The sequence below is a fragment of the Cupressus sempervirens genome, chromosome 5, assembly GCF_028749045.1.
Source record: "Cupressus sempervirens isolate cs-2001-9-10 chromosome 5, ASM2874904v1, whole genome shotgun sequence".
NCBI lineage: Eukaryota > Viridiplantae > Streptophyta > Pinopsida > Cupressales > Cupressaceae > Cupressus > Cupressus sempervirens.
The window spans coordinates 71,548,682-71,573,342 of record NC_143122.1 but is presented as its reverse complement, the minus strand read 5'-3'; the positions used below and the strand labels follow the sequence as shown (position 1 = coordinate 71,573,342).

General features: G+C 34.1%; 1 protein-coding gene across 5 annotated transcripts in view; it reads left to right on the top strand.

The window, feature by feature from the left end:
* Window positions 1–24,661, top strand: part of LOC149554602 (uncharacterized) — a 47,940-nt gene that overhangs the window by 5,618 nt on the left and 17,661 nt on the right. Inside the window, exons 1-2 of one of the 5 annotated variants that reach the window (XR_016364392.1) lie at window positions 18,030–18,611; window positions 21,202–23,935. Coding sequence is in view for 4 of the 5 variants with exons in the window: in XM_089828655.1 (XP_089684781.1) it covers window positions 18,606–18,611; window positions 21,202–21,354 (159 nt within the window). In the remaining variant the exon portion in view is untranslated. Of the gene's footprint in view, window positions 1–18,029; window positions 18,612–18,955; window positions 19,105–21,201; window positions 23,936–24,661 lie in introns of those variants that run through there. The other 4 variants (XM_089828655.1, XM_089828654.1, XM_089828656.1 and 1 more) reach the window with 4 other exon arrangements.

Sequence of the window (24,661 nt, the reverse complement as noted above, 5' to 3'; positions counted from 1 at the left end):
ATAAGGACTAATGAACATCTGAGAGAATTTAGAACATAAATTCCATGCTCATTCTTAACCCATAAATCCTCTTCATGAATCAATATAGTTGATTGTCCAAACTTACTGCTGCAATCAAATATTCCATTAGATATCTCATATTTGCTACTACTACTACATCAAGAATCAAATGGATCATACATGTTGCATGCTTTCATTTGATTAGAATATTTCTTTTCTTTACCTCTACTCTTAATCACAAGACTAGACAACTTCTTCAATTCAAAACGTCCTTCATTAGTACCAACCTTATCCACAAGTTCTGGTGTTCTCAAACTGAAAGTCTTGAAAACACTCAAATTCTTTTATTTTCCTCCTTCCTCATCCTTTAAAGGGATCAAAACAAACTTTCTTCCATTTTTCTTAACTGTAATAGCACTCTTTCTACAATCATATATAACTCATCTATCAAATCACCAAGGTCTTCCAAGTAAAACATGACAAGCTTCCATGTCTACTACATCACATAATACTTCATCCTTAAAAGGTCCAATATCAAAATTAACCAAGCATTTTTCTCTAACCTACACACAATAATCATCTTGAAATCAATTGATATCATAAGGAGTAGGATGCTTCAATATTTTCAATCTAAGTTACCTAACCATTTCTTCAAAAACAAGATTATCAATACTACCTCCATCCATACAAACTTTGCAACATTTACCTCCAGACTTACAAATAGTTTAGAATAAGTTCCTTCTTTTCTTTGGTTCCACATAATGCTTAGCCAACATGACTCTTCTCATTAAAAGAGATTTTCCAACTTTAGATAAAGCCAAATCAATATCACAAGTTTTCACTTTTTGATCTTCCTTTACTACAAAGTTTTGTTTGTCAATCTTCATGCCAAGAAATTCAATAGCTCAATGCCCATCTTTACTACATTTAAAACAAGTACCTTTGAATATATATTTCTGATCAAAAACCACTTTCTTACCCTTATCTACTTTTGTCAATTGTTTACCTTGATTCCTTCCTAACTTTTTTTCTATTTTCAATGCATATTGATAAGCATCTTTAACTGAACTAAGTTTCAACATACTTAATTCATCTTGAACATTGAATTTCAAAACATTAGCATACTTTGCAACCTTTTCCTTGGAAGATTCATGATGTTCATATTTGTTTTGTATCTTGTAAAATTCTTAAATGTAATTTTTCACAAGCATATATTTTTTCTTCAAAATTTTCAACTTCTTAAACATTTCAAGTTCATAATCTCCAGGAATGAATTTAGCCTTCATTATAGAACCCATGGGGTTTCATCTACTAATCTTAGGTTCATCATTATCTTCTCTATCCTTCTACAATTCTTCCACCACAAGGCAACATGACATTTTAATTTAGTTTTTGCTAACCTAACTCTCTATGAATCTACAATATTTTCAAGCTCAAAGTAATCCTCAAGTTCATTAATCTAATCTATTAATTCCCCAAGCTCTAAATAACTAAAATAGTTTGATACCTTCATTCTATGAATCTTACCAACTTGTGTCATAGGTCTCAACAATATTTCTTCTTCTACAAGGATCTCTACTTCAAGTGCTTTGAGATCTTCAACAACTTCAACGTATCTGTCTTAGAATTCCTTCTCAAGCCATTCATGCCATTTTGGATCTCATTCCTCATCTCTTCCTTAAATTCTTGAAACATATGTTCAAACCTCCTAGGATTCATCCTTGTAGGTGACATATTGAATCACAACAAGGTGCAATTGCCTCAAACTTTGGTGATCTATCCACCAACAAGAATCAATGGGTCTGTAATAGGATACCAACACAACTCGAACGAGCGCTCTACAATTGTGAGCCACAACCAAGAAGTCTAAGTCTTGACAAGTCCACCAAGCTCAACCACAATTAGATCAACCTTCACTCTAATAAGTCCAACTAGATCAAACCATACTCTAATACCATCTAATGTAGGACAAGGCAAATGTATCCCCAAAGGAGATGATCAAGCCCCCAGTAATAACAACACAATAGAAGTACTCATTTTATTAACAACATCTCTTGAATTACATCCAATGAACCAAATATATGTTGGGTTGTTAGGCCTTGTTGGTTATGACCAATACATTCCATATTATAGACCAAACCCACAACTCTTTAAGTTATCCTCTTGCTCTACTAAGCATACCACTAATTGATACTTTCTAAGACTCAATAACGTTACATATATAGCCATCATGACACACATATTGGGTTTGAGTTCACAATCTCCAATAGGAAACATGTTATACAATATAGGATTGGCCCTCAATGTATTAATGACCAAATACATAATACATTATAAAACCTTTTGTGGCCTTAGATATAGGTCCTCACATGATCCACCCATCTATATCCAACAATATGTAAGCTAACTCTTAAATGTGGTACCTTGCCAAATTAATTACCAGGCATCATATGAAGAATAACATAGGAAATCAACACCTAAGAAGATGAAGCATAACTCCCACCAAATGTAATATTAAACTCTACACATTTAAGATGATGATCCATGATAGGGCCACAATATGAGGCTAAGCCCGCAAAATTTGGAATTGAGAAACAAGTGTCCACTAAATCAAATTGTCATATAAATAACAGGAAAACAAACACATCTTTTTGGGGATGCAAGATTACCAAAAGAAATATTATGATCTTGACCAAAATATTAAATGAAATTTCCTTTTTCAAGGTAGCCAAATACACCAATTAAAATCTACAACAAATATCACAAAACAATGTATGCTTAGATTCTCTTAATTATATTCCTAATATACATTTTACAATAATCTAAAATATACACATTTTAGCATGACAAATAGACTAAATTCAAAGAAAAAATATTTTCCTTGGAAATCTAAATAGTTTGTTTTAATATTCTCACAAAGTTATCAATATACACACTTTAAACACTTGTCCTTGTTTTAGTGCTTAAAGTTGCAAAACAAATCTAAATCTAAGAGCAATTTTGCATTCATTCACTTTCTCATCAACAATTCAACACTAATAATAAGCATGCAAGATGATTAAATTTTTATTTTTATTTTTAAAAATTATTATTATTATTATTTTTTTTCAGACGTTCATTTTTTAATAATAGGTACTCTTGGGTGTCTATAATTTGTTTATTTATATGAAATGATTATTGTTATTTAAAAAATTGTCTTGTATATTCAACAGTTTTTTATAAAATATAATTTTATATCAATATTTTTAATCTAGTTAAATTTTTTGTGTTTATTATTTTTGAACTATTGTGGTATATAGTTTTTTAGTTCAAAACTCATATTCCCTAATGCCACGGTCAGGGTTAGAGTTATTAATAAGGCTTAGAGTTACAAATATACTTCAAGTAAGGGGTTAATAGTATAATGGTTAGTTACATGTCTACAATTAGAGTGTTTATCATGGTTAGATTGAGATAATAGTTTAGGTTTATGTCATGATTAATGTTAGGGTTGTGTTTAATTTTTAAGTTATGTTATTATATGAAAAATACATCTACCTTTTCCCCCTAATTGACTATCAATATCTCTTGGGGTGTACCCATTGCACTTAAAAGTTGAAATTATTAGTATTGTTTATCTCAAAAAAAAAATGCCAACTCCACCATATAAAACAATTAATACCATACTTATAGAAATAAATCATGCTAATACTATTTTTTATAATGAAAGGGAATCTTAAATTAAATGAGTTAAATCTAAATATTGATTAAATTTGTTATAAAATTTGAAAGTTTTGAATAATATTTGAGATTAGAAATTAATGTTTGAACAAGAATCCATTAAGTTTATGTAACAATATGATAATTAAACAAAACAACTTAAATTTTTGATAACTATTTAATACATTTTTAATTAACAAATTATTTTTAAAAATGTAAAATAAATAAATAAAAATTTAAAGATAAAAATTAAATCATATTTCAAATGCATATGATAAAAAAATAGACTTCAAATAAAATATATAAACTATATTATTTATTAATATTTTGGATAAATATTTTGTAATAAAAAATACAATTATATTGCTATGTCATTTTTATTTAATAATTTTAATTTTAAAAATAAATTTTCAAAAAATAATTTTACATATTAATAAAATACATATCAATATAGATATTGTTCTTATAACTAATAATAAATTAAATCTTAAATTAGAAAGAAAAAAAGCCAAAACTATGGGTATTATAAGACATTAATTAAAATCAACATAATACAATAAATTTAACATTATACTATAGTATAAAAATTAAATCTCCAAATCCAACCAAAACTAAATAAACTAAAATCAACATAAAATGAAAGTAAATTAATATTATTATACTATAGTATAAAAGTTAAATCTCAACTAAATCCATTATTATCCCTCATTTTGTTTCACCAATGGAACGACCACATAAGAAATATTTTAGAAAGTGTTGGACATAAGAAATATTTGAATGAAAAATCAAATTCACTACTAAATTCATTCAAAATTAATAAAGTTTTATTATGACAATCCCTTTTCCTCAAGAGTAAGAAGTCTACAATTAGTATTAGTTGTTGGAAAGATTTCCTATGGTAGAGCGTTGGAGAAATGGGTTTCAGAGAGGGTTTACAGAGGGTAATAGGAATATTGAGAGGTTTGGGAGATTGCTAAAGGGCATAGAGCCATTCAAAAGACATGAAGGAAGGTTTTACTAAGGGAATAGGAATGAGAGATGGCAAAATGGGAACAAAAACTACCAAGAAAGCTTTCAATGGAAAAAAGTAGGATAGAACAATGGCGAAAAATGGCAAAATGGAAGAGAGAGGCTGAATGTGAATGGCTGGAGAAGTCATCTGATGTAAAGATTCACATCAGTAAATCTTGGTGGGAATGTGGTTTTTGAAAATATTGCCAAAAGAATGAGAAAACCACGCATAGTAGAAAACCAGGAGAAGCAAATGATAAAAGATCAATAGTTGACTTGATGCCCAGTTTAAAAGTTGGTGCTAGAAAGTGGCTTGGTAAAGGAGAAGATTGACTTTCTGGAGAGTAATGCATTATTTCTCAAGTGGGGAGGTTCAAGGCTAGCAATAGGTAAGATTAAAACCTGGTGTGATAAGAAATGGGGTGCAGTGAAGGACTTTAAAACATTAAAAAATGGTTTTAATATGGTTACAATGGATATAGCACAACATAGGGATTGGATCTTGAATAGTGGTCCTTATTTTATGGAAGGATATGGGTTTTATATGAAGAAATGGATCTCAAACTTTGATCCAACAAAAGAGTTAGTAAAGGAACTTCCTCTATGGGTAGGATTGAGAAATCTGCTATAATGCCCCGTCCGGAGATCCTTGGAACAAGGATTCAATATAAGCCAAGATTTTTTTTTACAAGTATGAATGCACATGACAACATCATATAGGGATCACAAATATCACAACGGAAGACTTCACCACAATCACAGAAACCAATAGATCTCTAAACACCACCACTAAACTAACACATGCAAACAAATGCCAACAACGACCACACACAAGATGAGGGCACGAAGAAACGACCACACATCAACAAAACACCAAGTTGGGGTAGAATCAGAATCCTAAAATTTGGCTAAGTTTGAAATCCTGAAGCCCTAAAATTTCCTAGAATCTTTATCTTATCTTCGAGAGGTCTAAAACCTATCTCAAAAGATTCGTCCCATATATTAAAATATATCTTAAGTATAAGGACTTATACTTAAATGATATATTTTAAACCCCAAGAGACAAACTACAGAAACACACAAAAAAAAAAAAAAAAAGCAACACCATAGGGTTGAAGAACACCGAAGAGGGTATCCAAATCAACTCTCAACAAAATCAAACTGGATCGAAAAGTGCCTGCTACCCTCCCACACAAGTTTTTACAAAAAATCAGGTGATACTTTAATTCAGCATAGAAAAGTATTGCACGACATTTCTAAAGAAGGAGGACGACACTTTTTGGGACTGGGCGATACTTCTCCCAAAGGCGTGTGACACTTTTAGGGTGTCGTACGATATTTCTCACAAGGAGGTGCGATACTTTCCAATATCGCACAATATTTCTCCAAAAGGCGTGCGATAGAATCAGGGGACGCACGACAGAGTTTCAATGGGTGTGCGATACATTTTCGTGTCACACCATGCTGATAAAATGTTGCCTAGAGAAACACGAAAACACTTAAGGAAAACACAAAAGGGAAAAAATAGAGAAAAAACAGAGTTCAGAACCTCCACACTGAGGAGTATCGGATCCACATAGATCGAGGAGCGAATACTCGAGTGCATAATCAACAAGAAAGAGGAACATCTAACCATCTAAATCAAAGCAAAAAAGAACATACTGAATGCAACATCACAGTGAACAAAAGTAACATCGCAATGTACAGAAATAACATTGCAATAACTGAACAACAAAATTAATTATGTGGTTCCTCCCAACTGTCAATAGCATCATAAGACCATCATGGATCCTAGCCATCCCCAGCGTGTAACATCCCAAGCCATCGATCAAATTGTCAATACTATTGTAATAGAGATGTCACTACTAAAACATGATACAATATAAGCATAAAGAAATCTAGCATGCTAGTAGAAAAGCAGAAGATAATCCAATACAACAATTCACATCATCTAGTCATATGCTAAACATCATAATATAGGAATGCGTCAAATAAACTAACATCATCTAAACATGATATCCAAGCATTCAAATGAAAGCATAAATCACAAGAAAGCATACTTCGAAACCCGAAGTACCAAGTGAAAACATCCATCAATGGTCGCACTAGGATAAAAGATCGACTCTATACACCAGTCCCTAGCAGTGGTGAAGGTAGCAATGCCTCCCAACCACATGACACCCGTAGGTCCACACTCGTCGTGCTAATGGAGATAAAGATCCAACCACAAACACACATAAAACACAACATCCATGGCTAACACTCACGCTAGACAATATGATGGTTGAAACCAAGAACCTAAGACAATGCAAGAAGTAAAGGTCCTAGTTAGACACTCAAAAAGGCTACTAAGTAGGGGCTGACATCATGGAGAGTCACTTGGCATCCAAAAGCCCAAGCTCAGATCACGTGTGGCAACACTCTCAAGGGACTCCCTTGGAACCATCACACGAATGTGGATCTTTTCATTTTTTTTAAATTTTATTAACACTCACATATTTCAATTTAAGTATCACTTACTTAAAACTTCCTATCCTCCATCAACCTCCAGTGCCATAAACGCCGAGCTGCGAGATAGAAGCCCCCTCCATATGATACCCTACCCTACCCATGCTCATCCTACAACAAGTGCCCGTGGGCATGCATACTCCTATCCCAACCCCAATGATCATAACTTCCAACAAATCCACGGAAGATCAAGCCTTGCAAGACACCCAACAAACGTATGCGCACGTACTCGTGTGTGGCGCACCACCATCACGAAGATCATAACACAAGGACAGGATGAGAACACAATGCAAAATATAACACCCAACCGAAAGCAACTCAAGAGGACAGATTCTACATGAATCCCAAAGCCAAATAAAATCATACATCATGAAATCACTCTACCGGCCTCAATCTGAGAGTATGGAATCCTACACGAATCCCAATGGTGCAACAAGACCAAACATCATGAACTCACTCAACCAGCCTCAATCTAAGAGTATGGATTCTACACGAATCCTAGTGTCCACGAAATAATAACAAGGGTCTAAAAGAAACAATAACACTAGGTAAAAATCACTCAACCGAACACAACATTGAGAGTACGGATGTAACACGCATCCCAATGCAACATAAAAGTGCAATAGTGGTTTGACTAATATCCAAATGGATCATGAAGGTCCATAACCCACATTGTGCCAACAAAACTCTAGAAAACAGGGCGGCACACAAAATGAGGTAAAAACTCCAAAATTTGGAAAACTTCAAAATTAAAACCCATTTGACCTTTGGGCACAAAAACCCCAAAAATCTAAAAATAAATGAGTTTGTACACCATATGCAAAAATGGCTAGTATAACGGTGCAAAACTCCAAACCCTCATCCCGAAAAATAGGAAAATGTTCATACCCACCCAATTGGGTAAAACTAAAATACAGAAACAAAGGGAAACACTAGTTCTCAACCTCCAAACAAATAACTACCAAAAACAGAACTAGAAACGAAGCCAAAATAATAAAACAGGAAAGCCCTACCTCACAGCCAAAAGGGCAAAATGGGAATCTGAACCATAAAATAAATAGTCTGTAGAAGTAGCTAAAAATCGCAGCAATCCAAGGTTTCCCTGAGTTGGATCCAACGAGCTCAACCTCGTGACGATCTCATGCCCGTAGCTCCCACAATGAACAAAACAATAAATCCTCATGAAGAGGATTTTGGGTTTTACTCTCCAACTTTCTAATTCGAAAGTGAGAAGTGAGGAATTAAATTTCTTTTTGGATATTTATTCACTTTTTCGAGTGAATAATCGATTAGGGCAAATAACCAGCCAACCTAGTTAAACCCCGAATCCACCCAAATGAAAACAGGCTATTCCTATAAATAAGAATTCATCTATGGAAAAGTTCCCAGAAATTAAAATAAATCAATAAAAAAGCTCGAAAACCCAAAAACACATAAATTTCTTAAACAACTTTCGCGATAATGTGAAACTCTAAATGCACAGACACGCTCACTAGTCTAATCACATAATGCAAATGAGTTCGGATTTAATAATCACCTAAAGGTTTAATTTAAACCATTAAAAAAATAAGGATATGTCGACCATACAATGACGACATTGGTAAAATATGAATGGCTGAATCATTAACTCCATGTGCCATTGCCAGGGATATAAATCCTGTACATTAAACAACACGATCAAGTGCAATTGCATATAATAACATAGCCGAAGTAATAAATGCATTAAATCACCTAATTTAACCATTTATTTAATTATATTAAAAAAAATCTATTTACATCACTCACATTCGCATAAAGCATAACAACATAGGAATGAAGTAAATAACCATACCATTAAATCTGTCAAATAACATAGTTAGTGATATGTCCAAATACCAGATAACCAGATAATCCAACATGGACAATCCATTTCTAAACATATAAGCATTTACTAAAAGTTGTTTATTCTGCATTAAAAGGGCATTTAAAACACATAAACAACCACAGTCATAAACATGACTAACCACTACTACAGGAACCTAGTCCAGTGTAGCATGGTAATAGTACATAGTGCAATCTCTGCACACATCTCAAGGTAATCATGGAACAACCTTAGGTTACCACATCGATCCTGGTAAGCACTAGCACAAACCTTAGTGAACCATAAATCATATCATAATCTCATAAATCAATCAAAGCATAATCAAGGCAACTGATACAAAACATACATTAAATCACCTCTACGGTGTAGTCCACTCATGGTCACAATCATGATCCCATCTCAAGGAGAGATCAACAAGGTTGCATCCATCAGGATGACTTACAAAAGTCAAATGGGAGAGACACTACATCTGCCCCAAGAATACTATCAAGAACAATGTTATAAAGCAATTGGGAACAAGCTAGGAATATTCATTAAGGTGGTGGAAATGGTGGACAGAGAAACTCTACAAATGTTCCCAAGAATATGTATAATGTGGAATGATTATCATCCAATCCCTGAAATGATTGAGATCTTTAATGAAGGGGTAGTCTAGAGATAGTTGGTGTCTTTGGAGGAAGGGTTGAAGGTTTGCGAGTTTTGCCTTGGTTAGTAGAGGAGTTTGGTGAGTGAGAGTGTTGAAATAAGGATGGAATAAAGGCAAGGGCCAATTAGTGAGGATGGGGTTGAATATAGAACTTTGGATGGAAATGAAAAAAGGGGATGTAAGGACCGATCCTCAAATGTCTTAGGAGGTAGGGTGTCAGGAGGTAGTGATGTCAGAAAGGCCAGAAGAAACATAGAGAGAATGGGAGGAAAATCACGGGTATATGACTGGGTTGGAAGGAGAAATGGAGGGTGGGATTGGAGAGTGTTTTAAGGACATTGAAATTTCTCCAATAAGAAACTTGAAAGGTAGATCGGGAGACTCAAGCTTGGAAGAGAGCTTGAATGAGGAAGATAAGGAAAGGGATGCAGATGGAGAAGAAGATTTGTTTGGGGTGGAGGAAACTATGATCCTTAAAGAAAAAAGAACTATAGAGAAAACAAAAAGTAAAAAACATAAAGCACATATTGGGGAGAGTCAAAAAAGGGGAAGAAGAATCATTAATGCACTGATCCAAATTGTCGGAAGTGCAAGAGGTCAAAGTAAATTGAGAATGGGAAGGGGGAAGAACCCCTCCTTGAAGGGATGAAGATCCTTTCATGGAATGTCAAGGGATATAATGCCCTTGAAAAAATGTGCTTGATCAGGAGAGGCCTTGATCAAGCAAAACCGGATGTGGTTTTAGTGCAAGAAACAAAGATAAAGATGGATGGTTTGGAGGGGGTGAGGATAAAGTTTAATAGATGGAAAAGTGAGTGGGTGGCTGCAAAGGGAGCCTCACGGGGTATGTGTGTTTTATGGAATCAAGAGACAATGACTGGAAATGTAATGCAAATAAGCAAGAATTGGTAGTGGATGAAAGTTTCTTCAAAACAATTAGGATATGAATTCAATGTTCTTAATGTTTATGATCCAATTCAAAGCAGAGAGAAGAGAGAACTATGGAAGACACTAACAAGGGTTTTGGAAATCTTACAAGATGAAATCACTATTTTAGGGGGAGATTACAATGCTATACTCTACCCAGAGGAAAAAAGGAGGTAAAGGTTGGAGATCAACTAAACAGGAGGACTTCTCGACCTTTGTTCTAGAAAATGGTCTCATTAATATTCCCTTTAAATAGGGGGATTTCACCTGGAACAATAGGAGGCAAGGGTTTGTTAATATTGCTGAAAAATTGGATAGGTTCTTTTTAGGGGGAGACTGGACAAGAGTTGACTGGTTTGTGGAAGCTGAAATTATGCCTATTCATGGCTCGGATCACTTCCCTATCAGTATAAGAATTTAGGAAGAATATACTCCTGATCGACGCCCTTTCAAATTTGAAGCTATGTGGCTAAGGGCGGATGGGTTTAAGGAGATGGTGGAAAAATATTGGATTGAGGCACCTGAGTGGGAAGGAAATAAGGCTTTTAAATTTTTTAAGAAGCTTCAACATATAAAGGGAAAGTTGAAAGTGTGGAATAGAGAATCTTTCCAAAACATTTTTAAAAGAAAAAGGGTGTTGGAAGAAGCAATTAAAACTTTGAATGAAAGAATAATTTAGGAGGGGATGAAGAAGGAGGATTTCTAAGAAATGAGGCTAAAAAAAGAGTATGATGAAATCTTGCTAAGAGAAGTATTCCAAAGACATAAATCTAGAGAAACATGGTTGAAAGAAGGGGATAGGAATACAAAGTTCTTCCACAATTCAGTTAAAATAAGAAGAGCTCATGATACAATTTTCTCTATTAAGAATGAGGAGGGTGAGGTAATTAGTGATCCAAAGATGATAAAGAAAGCGACAATAGATTTTTTCAAAGATATATGAAGAATAGAAGATGTGGAGGAGGCTTTAGTTAAGGATGTTTTGGATTGCATTTAGGGATGTATTATAGAAAAGCAAAATGTAATGTTAAATGCTGAAATCTCAAAAGCAGAGGTGAAAAAAGCTTTATGGGGTTTAGGACAGGAGTCTAGGCTAGATGGCTTTAGAGGTATTTTTTTTAGCTTATTTGGGATTGTATAGAAGAGGAAATTTGGGGGATGGTGGAGGAATCTAGAAAAGGGGGTTTTGTTCTAAAAGATTTGAATAATACTTTTATTATGTTAGTTCCAAAAAGGGATGAGTGTAGATCTTTTGATGATTTCAGACCAATTTCTTTATGCAATACTGTGTATAAAATCATTTCAAAGGTAGTTGCCAATAGGCTTAAAATGGTGTTGAATGATGTAATATTAGAGAAACAAAGTGGATTCACTCCAGGAAGATCCATTTTTGAAGGGGTGATTATTGCCCATGAAATGATCCACTCGATCAAAACAAATAAGCTTAGCAAAATGATGATAAAGTTGGATATTAAATGAGCTTATGATGAGGTAAATAGAGATTTTTTGTTCAAAGTTTTGAAGAAATTTGGTTTTAATGAGGATTGGATTAGTTGGGTGAAGGGTTGTTTAACCTTTGTAAGGTTCTTTGTGTTGGTTAATGGCAATCCCCAAGGTTTCTTTGAGTTAGAAAAAGGGATTAGGCAAGGGGACCCTTTATCTCCTTTCTTATTTATAATTTTGGTTGAAGTGTTGGGGAGGCTGATTAAAGAAAAAAAAGGTTTGAGGTCTATGGAAAGGGGTAAAGGTGGCAAGGGGAGTGCATCCAATTTCACATTTGCAGTTTCTAGATGACACTTTTCTAACTGGTGAAGCTTCGGAGCAGGAAGCTAGATTGATGGAAAAGACACTAGAAATCTATGCAAAAGTGTTAGGACAAAAGATCAATTGGGCAAAGTCTGAGTTTTTCTTTTAACACTCCTCTTAACAGGAGAAGAGCTATTGGAAGAATTCTAAATATAAAGCAGGCAAGTCTTCCAAGTAGGTATTTGGGAATCCCTTTATTCCAAGGGAAAAATAGAAGTGAAGTATGGAAGGGATTGACAGAAAAATGTTTGAGGAAGATGGATGGATAGAAAGGTAAATGGCTGAGTTTTGCAGGAAGGATTTTGATGCTAAAATTAGCGGTCTCAATGGTGCTTATTTTCTCAATGATGTGTTTAAAAATCTCAAAGAAGGTGATTAACTTAGTGGAAAGGCAGATGAGGAAATCCTTTTGGAGTGGGGTGGGGGAAGAGAATAAATGGCCATTACTTAAATGGGAAAAAAATTGCAAACCTAAGAAGTTTGGAGGTGCTGGAATTAGAGACTAGAACACAATGAACATTGCTCTAGGGGCAAAGTTGGTGTGGTAGATGGCAAATGATAAAGAGCAAATGTGGATTAGGATTCTCAAAGCCAAATATTTAGACTCTAATGAGAATATAATAATTTTAACTATTCAAAATCCAATTAGAGGTTCAATAATTTGGAACTTTATTCTTTCTTGTAGGCATGTCATAACAAACCATATTTCATGGGTCATTGGTAATGGTAATAGGGCAAAGTTTTGGAAGGACTCATGGAATGGAAACAAATCTTTAGATGAGGAAATAGGGGATAGAGAGATGAAACATATATTGTGTGATTTGTGGGGCAGGAATGTTAGAAACTATATGGTGGAATGTGAGGGAGTATTTGGAAAAAAGTGGGTATGGAAAGACTAGAGATTGGAAGGTCTATCCGAAGGACAACAACAATCTCTAAGGGAGATCTTTAATAGAAGAAAGGTCTGCATAATTAATAGAGAAGATATAATTAGTTGGTGTGCGGAAACTTTTGGTAAGTTTTTAGTTAAACTTGGATATGAAATTTTAGACAATAAGGAGGAAGAATGTTTTGAAGTAGGGGATTTGTGCTAGAGTAAAGAAATACTTCCAAAGGTAGGAACTTTCTCATGGCTAGCACTACAAGGAAAAATCCTAATAGGGGATAGGAGAAGAAAATTGGGTTTCGAAGGCCCTACAAAATGTGTTATGTGTGGAAAGGAAGAGGAAAGTGCTAATCATTTGTTGTTAAATTGTGACATTGTAGCATAGTGTTGGAGGTGTCTTCAAGGGAAATTGGGTTGGTTAGGACCTTTAGAGCCCTTCTCTTAAGGCCTTCTTTATTTCATGGCCAAGAGTAGGAAGGAGAAATTTATTTGAATGCATATGGAGAGTGGGTTCCCCAATTGTTATAGGGAAGGTCTGGAAGGAAAGAAATAGAAGGATTTTTTAGGAACTATTAGAGACAATTGATCAACTTTTAGAAAGGATTGATTATTCCATTGAAGAAGTTGTTAATGCTGTAGTCTTTAGGAAAAATATGTCAAAATATGTTTATGAATTATGACAAAGCTATTCAAAAAATGTGGCTAGGGATTAAAATAGGAATGGTAGGGGCAAAAGGAAAATCTACTTCTAAATCCAATAAGAGGGAAGATGCGAAGTGGAAAGCTCTCGGAGAAGGTTGGTTAAAAGTAAATTTTGATGGGGCATCTAAAGGAAACCCTGGAAAATTAGGAGCAAGATGCATTATCAGGGATTATTTAGGGGAGACTTTGACCTTTGAAGCTTTAAGGTTACATGATGGAACAAATAATGAAGTAGAGTTCCAGGCTGCATTGCTAGCATTAAAATGTGCAAAAAGATTTAGAGGAAATAAAATTATTTTAGAAGGGGACTCAATGGTGGTTGTGCAAGTTGTTAATAATAATTTGATCTCTGCATGGCACTTAGAAAATCTATTAGTATGTATAATTGAAGAGTTAAATGAATTTGAGGAATTTCAAATTTACCATGTCTTTAGAGAAGCAAACAAAGATGCAGATGCTCTTTCAAAATGGGTGGTTGACTTAAGGGAGGATGGAAGGTCAATTTTTGAAAATTATAACCATTGGGAAGGAATTGACAAAGATGTTTCATGCATTTATTAGTTGGTGGTTTTTTTTTTTGAGATTGGTTGAGCATTTTATAAAAAGAGGTGATGGAAAGGTGACTAACGTCATAAAGGACTGTCAGAAAAACCAGATGAGTAGATTTGGAAAATCTGCAATAAATGTGATTATCATGACAAGATGTGATAGCAGGGAAGGCATAATCTTTTAGGAATGTTGATGTGACGTTTCCTTTAGTGTGGAAACTATTTGGGGGCATTATATAGCAAAGGTGGAAAACGATTTTTCCAAAAATTTGAATGACAAATTTATAGAATTGATAGTCAAGGAAAAGACCATTTGGAAGAAGTGGCCTTAGGCTATGAAGAACCAACACCAGGGGTGGACCAACCAACAATAATAGGAATAGGGCCTAGGGACTAGCCAGTGCTATGTCGTAGCACAGAGGCCGAGTGGCAATGGCATCCATCATTTTCGCCACTAGGAGAGAAGTGAGGAAAATACCATTTGGAAGAAGTGGCCTTAGGGTATGTGGAACCAACATCAAGGGTGGACCAACCAACAACAATAGGAGTAAGACCTAGGGAGCAGCTAGAGCCATGTCGCAACATAGAGGCTGAGTGGCAATGCAATCCATCATTTTTACCGCCCAAAGAGCGATGGGGAGCCTGTGATCAAGGAGTCTAAGAGTGGTGGGCAGAAGAATTGCTGCCCCAATGGCAGGCATAGGGTGGAGTGTGGTCAACAAGACCAAAATATCATAGCACTCTAGCCACCGTACAAGGGGTATTCCCATAATGATTGAGTAGCTCCTTGAGGTGGGCCACCTTAAGGGCCATCTTATTATCCTATACTAGTTAGAACTTTGACTACATCTTTCCACTCAAATTTTGAGTGGCTAGGAACTAATTGAGAGGATGATAATTCCTTAAGAGTTTTTATTAATAGCAATTGGTAGAAATTTCTTAACATTGACATAAATAAACATTGGTATGGAGCTTGAAGCATTCAATTTTGGAGTTTGTTAGAAGTAACACTAGTTTGATTTACATTAGGATCTGTAGTGAAATATATTGGATAGTTTGACTTTGATGGTCATTTCTAACTTCAAGAAATTTAGATTGTGGATTTACTATAAGAAACAATGCAATAAAGGGGTTCATAATTTCTCAACTTGCTTGGAAATTGACAGTGATACTGATATTGTTGTGCTTTGAAGTTGGGGTGTGTTTGTTTTCCAAGAGGCAATGATTATGCATAGTAAGAATATCGAGAATACATTTAACATCAAAGAGGATTAAATTACCCTATAATTAAGGAACTGGTACAAGCTCCAAGCATACATGTGGAAGAATGTTGTCATGTTAAGGACAATCCATGAAATAGATTTTCCATGAGAGAAACTAGATGTACATTGACAAATACAAGAATTTATGAATTAGAGACAAACACCCAATAGTTTGAATAGGTATACATTCAAGCCTCACCTCAAGTAGCTTGATCATCAATTGATCGAACTAAAATTTGAATACTAAACATATGAGACACTAAAAGGTTTCTTGTGGACCTGTGCAACCCAAAATGATATTTTCTAGACTTTGTACCACTCCTTATAGAAGGATCAAGATTGAAGGTATGTAAGAGTTACAAATCAATTTATAAGCTAAGGGCACATTTAGTTGTTAGAATATGATTTAGGAATTGCAATTTGGAATTATGGATTTGGAGTTCTAGTACTTGAAATCTAGCTTATGATTTTCATAATTTAGCTTGGGACCATTTGGTTCATACCCAAAAATATTTGATATTCCAAATTTGTTATTTTGGACTTGTTTGGTTCAAACCCAAAAATCTGACAAGTTTGTAGTGTGGGTGACTAACAGAGATAATCTTGTGAAGGGCATGCCCAAATTTTAGAACTTTACTATTAATGTTACTTTTAATCTTTACGATGACTTAGAATACAAATCAACCCAACCCTTAATTATACAATTTTTGAAAAGTTGATCTAAAAAATAAGAAGTTGAAATCAGCTATACTAGTTTAACTAGAAAGATAGAAAGAGGGATTACAGTCTTGTAAATTATTTTGGAATTACTAGACAATGAGTTGATCAAACTAGCAGAAGAAACCAATCCATCTGCCAACTTACGCGGCCATTCCTAATCCTACAATTTTTTAAATTTAGTCCCTTGTTAATGAAAATTATGCAATACAAGAAATCAAAAAATGTCAATGACAAAATGTAAATCATGAGATATAGTACTTGGCTTGGGATGAGAGTTAGAAATTCAAGACTTTGGGACACAAGCATGGCAAATGCTTTATGTGCACCCAGGTCGTCTTCCCCAAAAGAAGACTTTGGTAGGTTTGAATCCTTGAGCCTTTTCTTCTTCGAATTAACAATAATGACATAATTCTCAAGACATCCAGACTGTACCTAAAATGGATGTTAGTCGCATATTAATGATGGTAGCGGAGAGACTGCTATCTATTGTATCTTTGATGTCTAGTTAGTGATGATTTATGAACACACTACTAGAAGCAACGAAACATTATTCTATTTTATCTAAAGAATCGACCATTACCAATCAATCAAGTAGATGCCATGGAAGAGGAAAACATGATCAAATTATGTAAACCAAACCTCATTTAAAAAAAAAATTCATTTAATATCCAATGCTCATTTTTATCAAACTGGAATCAGAATGGGAATTGGAGCAATTCTGCCTATTTAGATGGAAGTCCAAATTTGGAATTTGAGGGTAAATGGGTATACAAAATTCTAAATTTTTCTAATTCCAATCCCAAATTTGTGCACCCAAACATTGGATTAATTTTTTTCCACAATTACAAACGCCAATTGCTGTTTAGTTCCTGCAATCAAACGGGCCCTAAGGTCCACTTGTTTGCTAGAATTGAACTTGAATTGGTAGGAACTTAATCTTTAGTTTGGATTCATCAAATCAGAATTGGAATATGAGTTTGAAATTTCAATTTAGGTCTACAATGAGGTTTTGTTAAATCCATTTCAACAGGTGGAATTAGAATTAAATCAAATTTTCATTTTCATTTTTCTCACTCAACAAAACCTAAATTCAAATTAGCAAATCCAACATATTCTTTTGCTAATACCATTAACCAAACTAATCTATAACTGATAGTTACTAGAAAATAATAATGGATAGCTTACCCAACATGCAAGACCTTGTCATAATACAACTTATAGATCTAATATAAATATGCAGCCATACAATCAAATGGTGGTATGTGAACATAAATCGACTGATCAAAACTATTTAATAAAACAACAAACATCTTTTCATTCTTATTTATTTCATTTTCTTATTTTTAATTAACTTTATGTATACTCACCTACTTATTTCTCTCAAACAATGTTTTTCTTCCTTCTCCTGTCCTTCCTTTATTATGTTTTAAGTTTGCTAAATCATAATGTGTGATCCAAGACACTGATACTACTGATACTGAAGTACATCTGACACAATTACGTATCACCAAGGAGACCACGACCCTGGTCTTCGATTCCCTCTACTGCTAGAGGAAAAATGGGGAAAAGAAAACTTGTTAAACAGAGTCATCGACATACCCAGATTAGGCCAAAGATCTATTTGCAATTAAGTTATGAACAGAAACCTGAAAACAAGTGAGAACTTTATTTACTTGATAAGGAAGGTGTTTCCTATCTTATTCACCGTTCTTGTCTCTCCATCTTCTCTCGAGTGCAAGGAAATTGTGAGCTCCTGATCTGGAAGTCCTTGTTGAAAATAATTGAAGGGTGAGATGCAGAGGTGTTTCTCTTTCTAGGAGCTCCTATGATACTTTTGAAGCTCACGGTAGTCCAATAATCCGCTGTAGGCGAGATAGATTATGGAAACCTGGCCTGGATTCCAACACAAATCAGGATCTCTGTAACTGCGATCGTCGTCTTCATGAATGAAATGAGTAATCTGATGTGCCAAACCGGTGACGTGGGTTTTCAAGTCTGATATTCCAAACCAGAGATGGGTTTTCAATGAATGCTTGTAAGAAGCCACTGGATTCCATAACCCTAGCTTTTGCAATTTAAAATATTTTAGATGATAAAACATTTTTTAATTCCATAAATTTGGATGTAGAATAAGACTATTACATTGAAACAGCCAATGAAGAAATAACTAAATTGATTATTTATATTTTGCAGAGAAAATTAACGCGGCAGGAACTAACAATGGTTGGACTCTTTCTAAATTTAGTTATTTTCTAATTAGGGACTAAAAAATAACTAATATAATTAATTAAGTAATATGACACTAAGAGAAAGCAGAATAAGAAACGTGGGCCAGATAAAATAGGAAGTTGTGTTTTATATAATAAAATGTAAATAAAGATATGATTATATAATATCTAGGTAAACAACTTAGAAGGGATCTTCAATACCATGTGCTGCTGTAAACCAGCACATAGTATTCTGATCTTAAACAGCCCCATCAGGTTATAAAAGGACATCACAGCAAAGCTTCTTCTTGGGATTGAAAGGTAAAGTCTTGTGGTTAAGCCCTGTTCTAGAATAGCATTCCTAGGTTTTACCGAGTAAAGCACTGCTTTGCAGTGTGTTATCAGAAAATATTTGCAGTCGAAGAATACATGATATTGTAGTGCATGTTTGCAGTACTGGTAGGTTGTAATAAGCTCAACACATTCACCTTGTTCGTAGAGACTCTCTGTATTAAGAAGGGTATCTATGAACAAGTTGAATATGTTTCTGTTACATTCCACAGCACTGCAGGATGTCCAACAGAATCATATGTTCTTCAACTCTTTACAGATCGGAGAAGTTATGCCTGACTATGGTATTTGTAATGGTAGATATATTTTCTTCTTGCAACAATACTGCCCTCATGGGCATGGCCTGTTTCACTCCAGTTGTCACAGCTACTTGTTGTAGCTTCATATTTTCAAAGTCTACTATTTTATCTGTTTAAATAGTTTTATCTGAATATTATACTCAGAAAGCACTATTGTAGGTATGTTTTATTAATATTATTTCTTTTAATTAGGTGTTTAAAGTAGCACCATTACAACCCCATGGATATGCCCTGCTTCACTGTAGCTGTCACTGCTCTCTGTGGTAGCTTCAACATTTTTAAATATGTCTGGTGCTTATTAAAGTCCACTATTTTACCTGTATAAAATGTTTTAACGATATGTTCTGTTTTTAATTATTTCTATTATTTGGGTTTTTAAAGTAGAACCAATACAACCCCATGGGTATTCCCTGCTTCACACTGCTCTGTGGTAGCTTCAATTATTTTTTAATATTCCACTGTTAGTCTAATGTAATTTCTACAATCTATCATCTTAGATTCTTTATTTTTTTTAGATCTAATGTAATTTCTACAATCTATCATGTTAGATTCTTTGTTTTTTCAGATTAAATTTGTGCAGTTTTTCACTATTAATGTTTCAAATCATATTATGAAATCTATCATCAGAACGAATGAATGAAGCAATAGATAGAAATAAAATAAAATAGATCATGTAGTATAGTGTCAAACGTTGATGGCAATGGAATATTTTACTCAAAAGGCACTAACAAAGTATAGCTTGACAAATATGTTTTAAACTTTAATGGTTTCTATTATCCGAGTGTTTAAGGTAGCAACAATACAAGCCCATAGATATACTCTGCTTCATTCTAGCTCTTAATACTCTGTGGTAGCTTCAAATTCTTAAATATGCCTGGTACCCTCAGGAAGGACTAGAAAGAATACTATTATTGTAGGTAGGTGTGTTTTGTTTTTTCATCTGTTGTTTGGCTGAAAGTAGCGACAATACTAACCCAGAGGTATAGCCTGCTTCACTCTTAGCTGTAGCTTCAGTTTATTCACATGTGCCTTGTGCCTATTAATATCCACCATTTAAATGACACTGTGGGATCATTTGAGCGTTTTGAAATGACACTTTCAGACTACTTTCCACTGACTACTTTCCACTCTCTTACAGAAAGTTTTGTGAATATTCAAAAGTTGAAACCTTAGTTTTAAACTCTTTACTAGGAATTCTAGATGCACAAAGTTAGTTTAAATGGGTACTAGATATTTTCCCCTAATTACTTTCTATTAATGATTGTATTACTAGTCCTATGTGTATGGCCTGATTCACTATTGTAGTTCCAAATTTCAATATATCTAGATCTGTGTGGTGCCTATGAAGTAATTTTATCTGTATAAATTTTTTCAAGAGCACATAATAGTTAAGTCATGCTTTAAACCTGCATTAAACAATTATATGATTTTTCCTATAGCTTGTACATGATCATAGATAATTGGATCACTTCTAGATTTACATTAAGCAATTCCAGTGGAAAATGAATAATGTTTATGTAACCTGTGGGCTTTACCTACGATCCATGTGCATTTCCCTGTGGATAGAACTCTGCCATAGATAATTAATTGCTTTTGGTTTATTTCTATATTTCGCTCAGTAGCCAATACATGTACAGGAGAGCACTTTCAGTTAAATTTATGTTATATTTCCTTGATATCCTTGATATATGTTCCATTTGAAAAGTGACTCTTTTTTTTCTGCAGAGAAAGGAAAACATCTAGTGTCTAATAATGTTCCCATGTGTAGGTGAGAGCAGTGGTTGAAGTAGAGGGACCCATGAAAGGGCTTGCTCGTACAATAGTGGCATTGGAACTCCCGGCAATGCGGCCAACTTGGTTTTCCTCTATTGGCAGGCCTCGTGTGCAACTTGCTAAAGATAATGACAGTGAAATTAGAGGGGTAATGTTTCTCGAGTGTTTTGCTGAGATTCATTATATTTTAAGCGTCTCGGGTCCCTGCAGTTTGTTTGCCTATATAATGTAGCTTTATTGCTGCCGATTGCATGCTATCTTTATTTATAGTTTCACTGGTAGAAAAGCTAGCTTATCATGCTTTTTGCAGAAGTCTTGAATAATCGTTTTTGATGAATAAGGTTTTTTTACATTAATTGATAATATTACACTACATATTTACCAAAAAAAAGTTAGGGGATACATGATTTCCACAAGTCATATGGCCCGCCGCTGGGAGGCAATAGCAAAAATGTATTAAAAAACGAAAACAAATAATCACTTCAGGTGTCAAGACGGTACCAATCAAGGGAAGTGGGATCCAATTTGAGGTTTGTGGGTGGGTCAGTGAGAGACCATCTATCATGATCTTTATCTTTTTCCTTCTCAGTTCTGAGAGGCGAAATGGCCAAGGCCAGGCAAGGGAACCACTTGAAGAGGTGGCAACAGGCCACAGAGAGTCACTACCGGGAACATGCCAAGTAGTGGTGATAGCACAAGGAGAGAGCTGGAGCAGCAAGGGACCAATTGGAGCCATGGTGTGGTGGGGAAGCCAAACAACAATGACATCCATCATCACCTCCACCTAAGACCTCGAGGTCTATGAGCTGCGTCTATGTGGTGTAGTGCTGTTCGCAAAAATGGAGTCTATGCACTCTGACAACTGTACACGGAGCATTACACCAATGTTGTAGAAGCTTTGAAGTAACCTTGTCTAGTTGAGGTTTGTAGAAGCTTTTAAGTAACCTTGTCTAGTTGAGGGATAAAGAGAAAATGGATCAAACAACAAATTATCGATCTTCAACTATGCACTTGCATCATTTAAAAACATTTAAATATGCTAAACATATTTTCGCATCAAAATTCAATCATTGTAATATCTTGATTATAAAGCTTCATCTCATCCTATCATAAGCTTTGCCAAAATCTAGCTTCACCAAGAGAGCATTTTGCCTTGTTTGTTGAGCCCACTCATTAGTTTATCAAGCCAAAATCAAATGATCAAGATTCTCAGATCAAGATTCTCATGTTTGATCAAATCCAGAACAGGATGAACAAGAATGCTGAGAAAATTCTCATGTTGGATGGAGGGCCCTCAAGGATGGACAACTTGGCTTAGTCATACGCTGACCTCTTGCATTAGCTGTTTGTAGTATCTTTTTGGACCATTTTATTTTCTTACTCTTAATGTAACTGTTTACTCATACTCTTTGGGTGTGAGGCTTAGCCTCCTGTTTTCATTGTAAATTCCTGTTTTTGAACTCTCTATAATTAATATAAAAATTATCAAGATTAAACCTCCCACCAAGGAACCCAATTTGTTTGAGTCTGACCATCATTTTTCTCATTGTTTTAAGCCTAGTGGCTAAAGCTTTAGCAATAATTTTAACAAAACAACAGTGTGACTGACCTCCATTTAGAGATATTCTTAGTATTTTTTCTCTTAGGAAGAAAGATTATTAGACCTCTATATTTCTGATCCTAAAGTCAGATGATTTTGTAATAAACATGATATAAACCAATTTTTTTAATTTTTCAATGATGATTGGTTTGTTTCTAAATTTGGTAACTTTTTAAAATTTTGTTTAGACCTTTATATTTCTGATCCTAAAGTCAGATGACTTTGTAATAGACAAGATATAAATCAATTTTTTTAATTTTTCAATGATGATTGATTTGTTTCTAAATTTGGTAACTTTTTTTATTTTCCTTAGCAAATTAAATAGAAATGAGGGAAAGTAAAATTTAATTAATAATGATAAGAAATAATAGTTCATGAAAGAGATTAGAATGAGAAATGTACTATTATATAAGAACCCATAAAATATTATAAATGATTGTTTTTTTTCAATTCTTTAAATTACATACAATCAAAAATATTTTTTCTATTTCTTTTTATTGATATATTTATAAAGAAAATTTTAGAAAATATATTAATTAATTTATAAAATCACACAGATATGGCCAAAGCAATTAATAAAATAAAATATCAGATCAAAAGTTTTATATTTACATATTAACAAAATTTAATCAAATTATATTTTAATCTCAGAATTCTAACTTAAAACAACCTAAAGTAAAATAGAATACCATGTGCTAAAAGGTGCACAAGGTTCATAAAACCAGCACATGGTATTGTGACCTCAATCAGATCCCATTATATTATTATTATTATACAACAACATTACATCAAAGCTTCATCTCAAGGTGGAATTTTTCCAGTGTTGGGTTTTTAGATGCCCTGTTTTAGAATAGCATTCACCAGTTTCACTCATGAAGGATATTTACAGTTGAAGAATACATGAAATTGTAGTGCATGTCTGTAGTACTGGTAGATTGTAATAAACCCAACACATTCACCTTGTTCATAGAAACTTTTTACAATAAAAAAGTATGTCTGTGAACAAGTTGAATGTATTGGTGTTACATTCCACAGCACTGCAGGATGCCCAACAGTATCACATATTCTTCAAACTAACTACAGAACAAATAAACTATGGCTGAGAATACAATAGTATTTGTAATCATAGGTATGCTCTTTTTTCCTTTATTGTTAATTATCCCTGTTTTGAAAATAATATTTATAAGAATGTCTTTTTTTCATTTTCTTCCAGTTAATCATTCTGGAATGTCTTTTTTCATTTTCTTCCAGTTAATTATTCTGGTATTTAGGTTTTAGAGTAGCAACAATACAATCCCCATGAGTATAGCCCTGCTTCACTCTGGCCATCAATACAGCCTGCTGTAGTTCCAATATTTCTAGGTATATCTTGTTCCTATACACATAATGCCTAGAAAGGAGTTTGATATACAGATCCATAATATCTCGACAATCTGTGGTCTTAATCAAGATTTGTTTGCCTTTTCCTGGGGATGATCCTGTAGATTGACCATGACCATAAATAATCATTTGGGCTATTTCTGTAGTTGGATTATTCATTTTTAATAGAAGAATACATACTATTTATTCAATCTTTACACTTAGATGCTGCGATTTGTATGGGTTTCTCTATGGATAGATCCATGCCATAGACATACACTTTTGGTTGATCTCTTTATATAAGTAGCCAACATAATTATATGATAACTCTTTCTTCTTCTACTTCCATGATGCCCTTGAGATGAGCTTTATTTTTTTAAAGTTGAGAGAAGTGACCTTGAGGTCTTCTCTCCAAGAGGAGAAGTTGAAAGTGGTGGTAGAGGGACTGATAAAGAGGCCTTTATGTTTCCAACCCAGGTCAGTATATTAAAGCTTA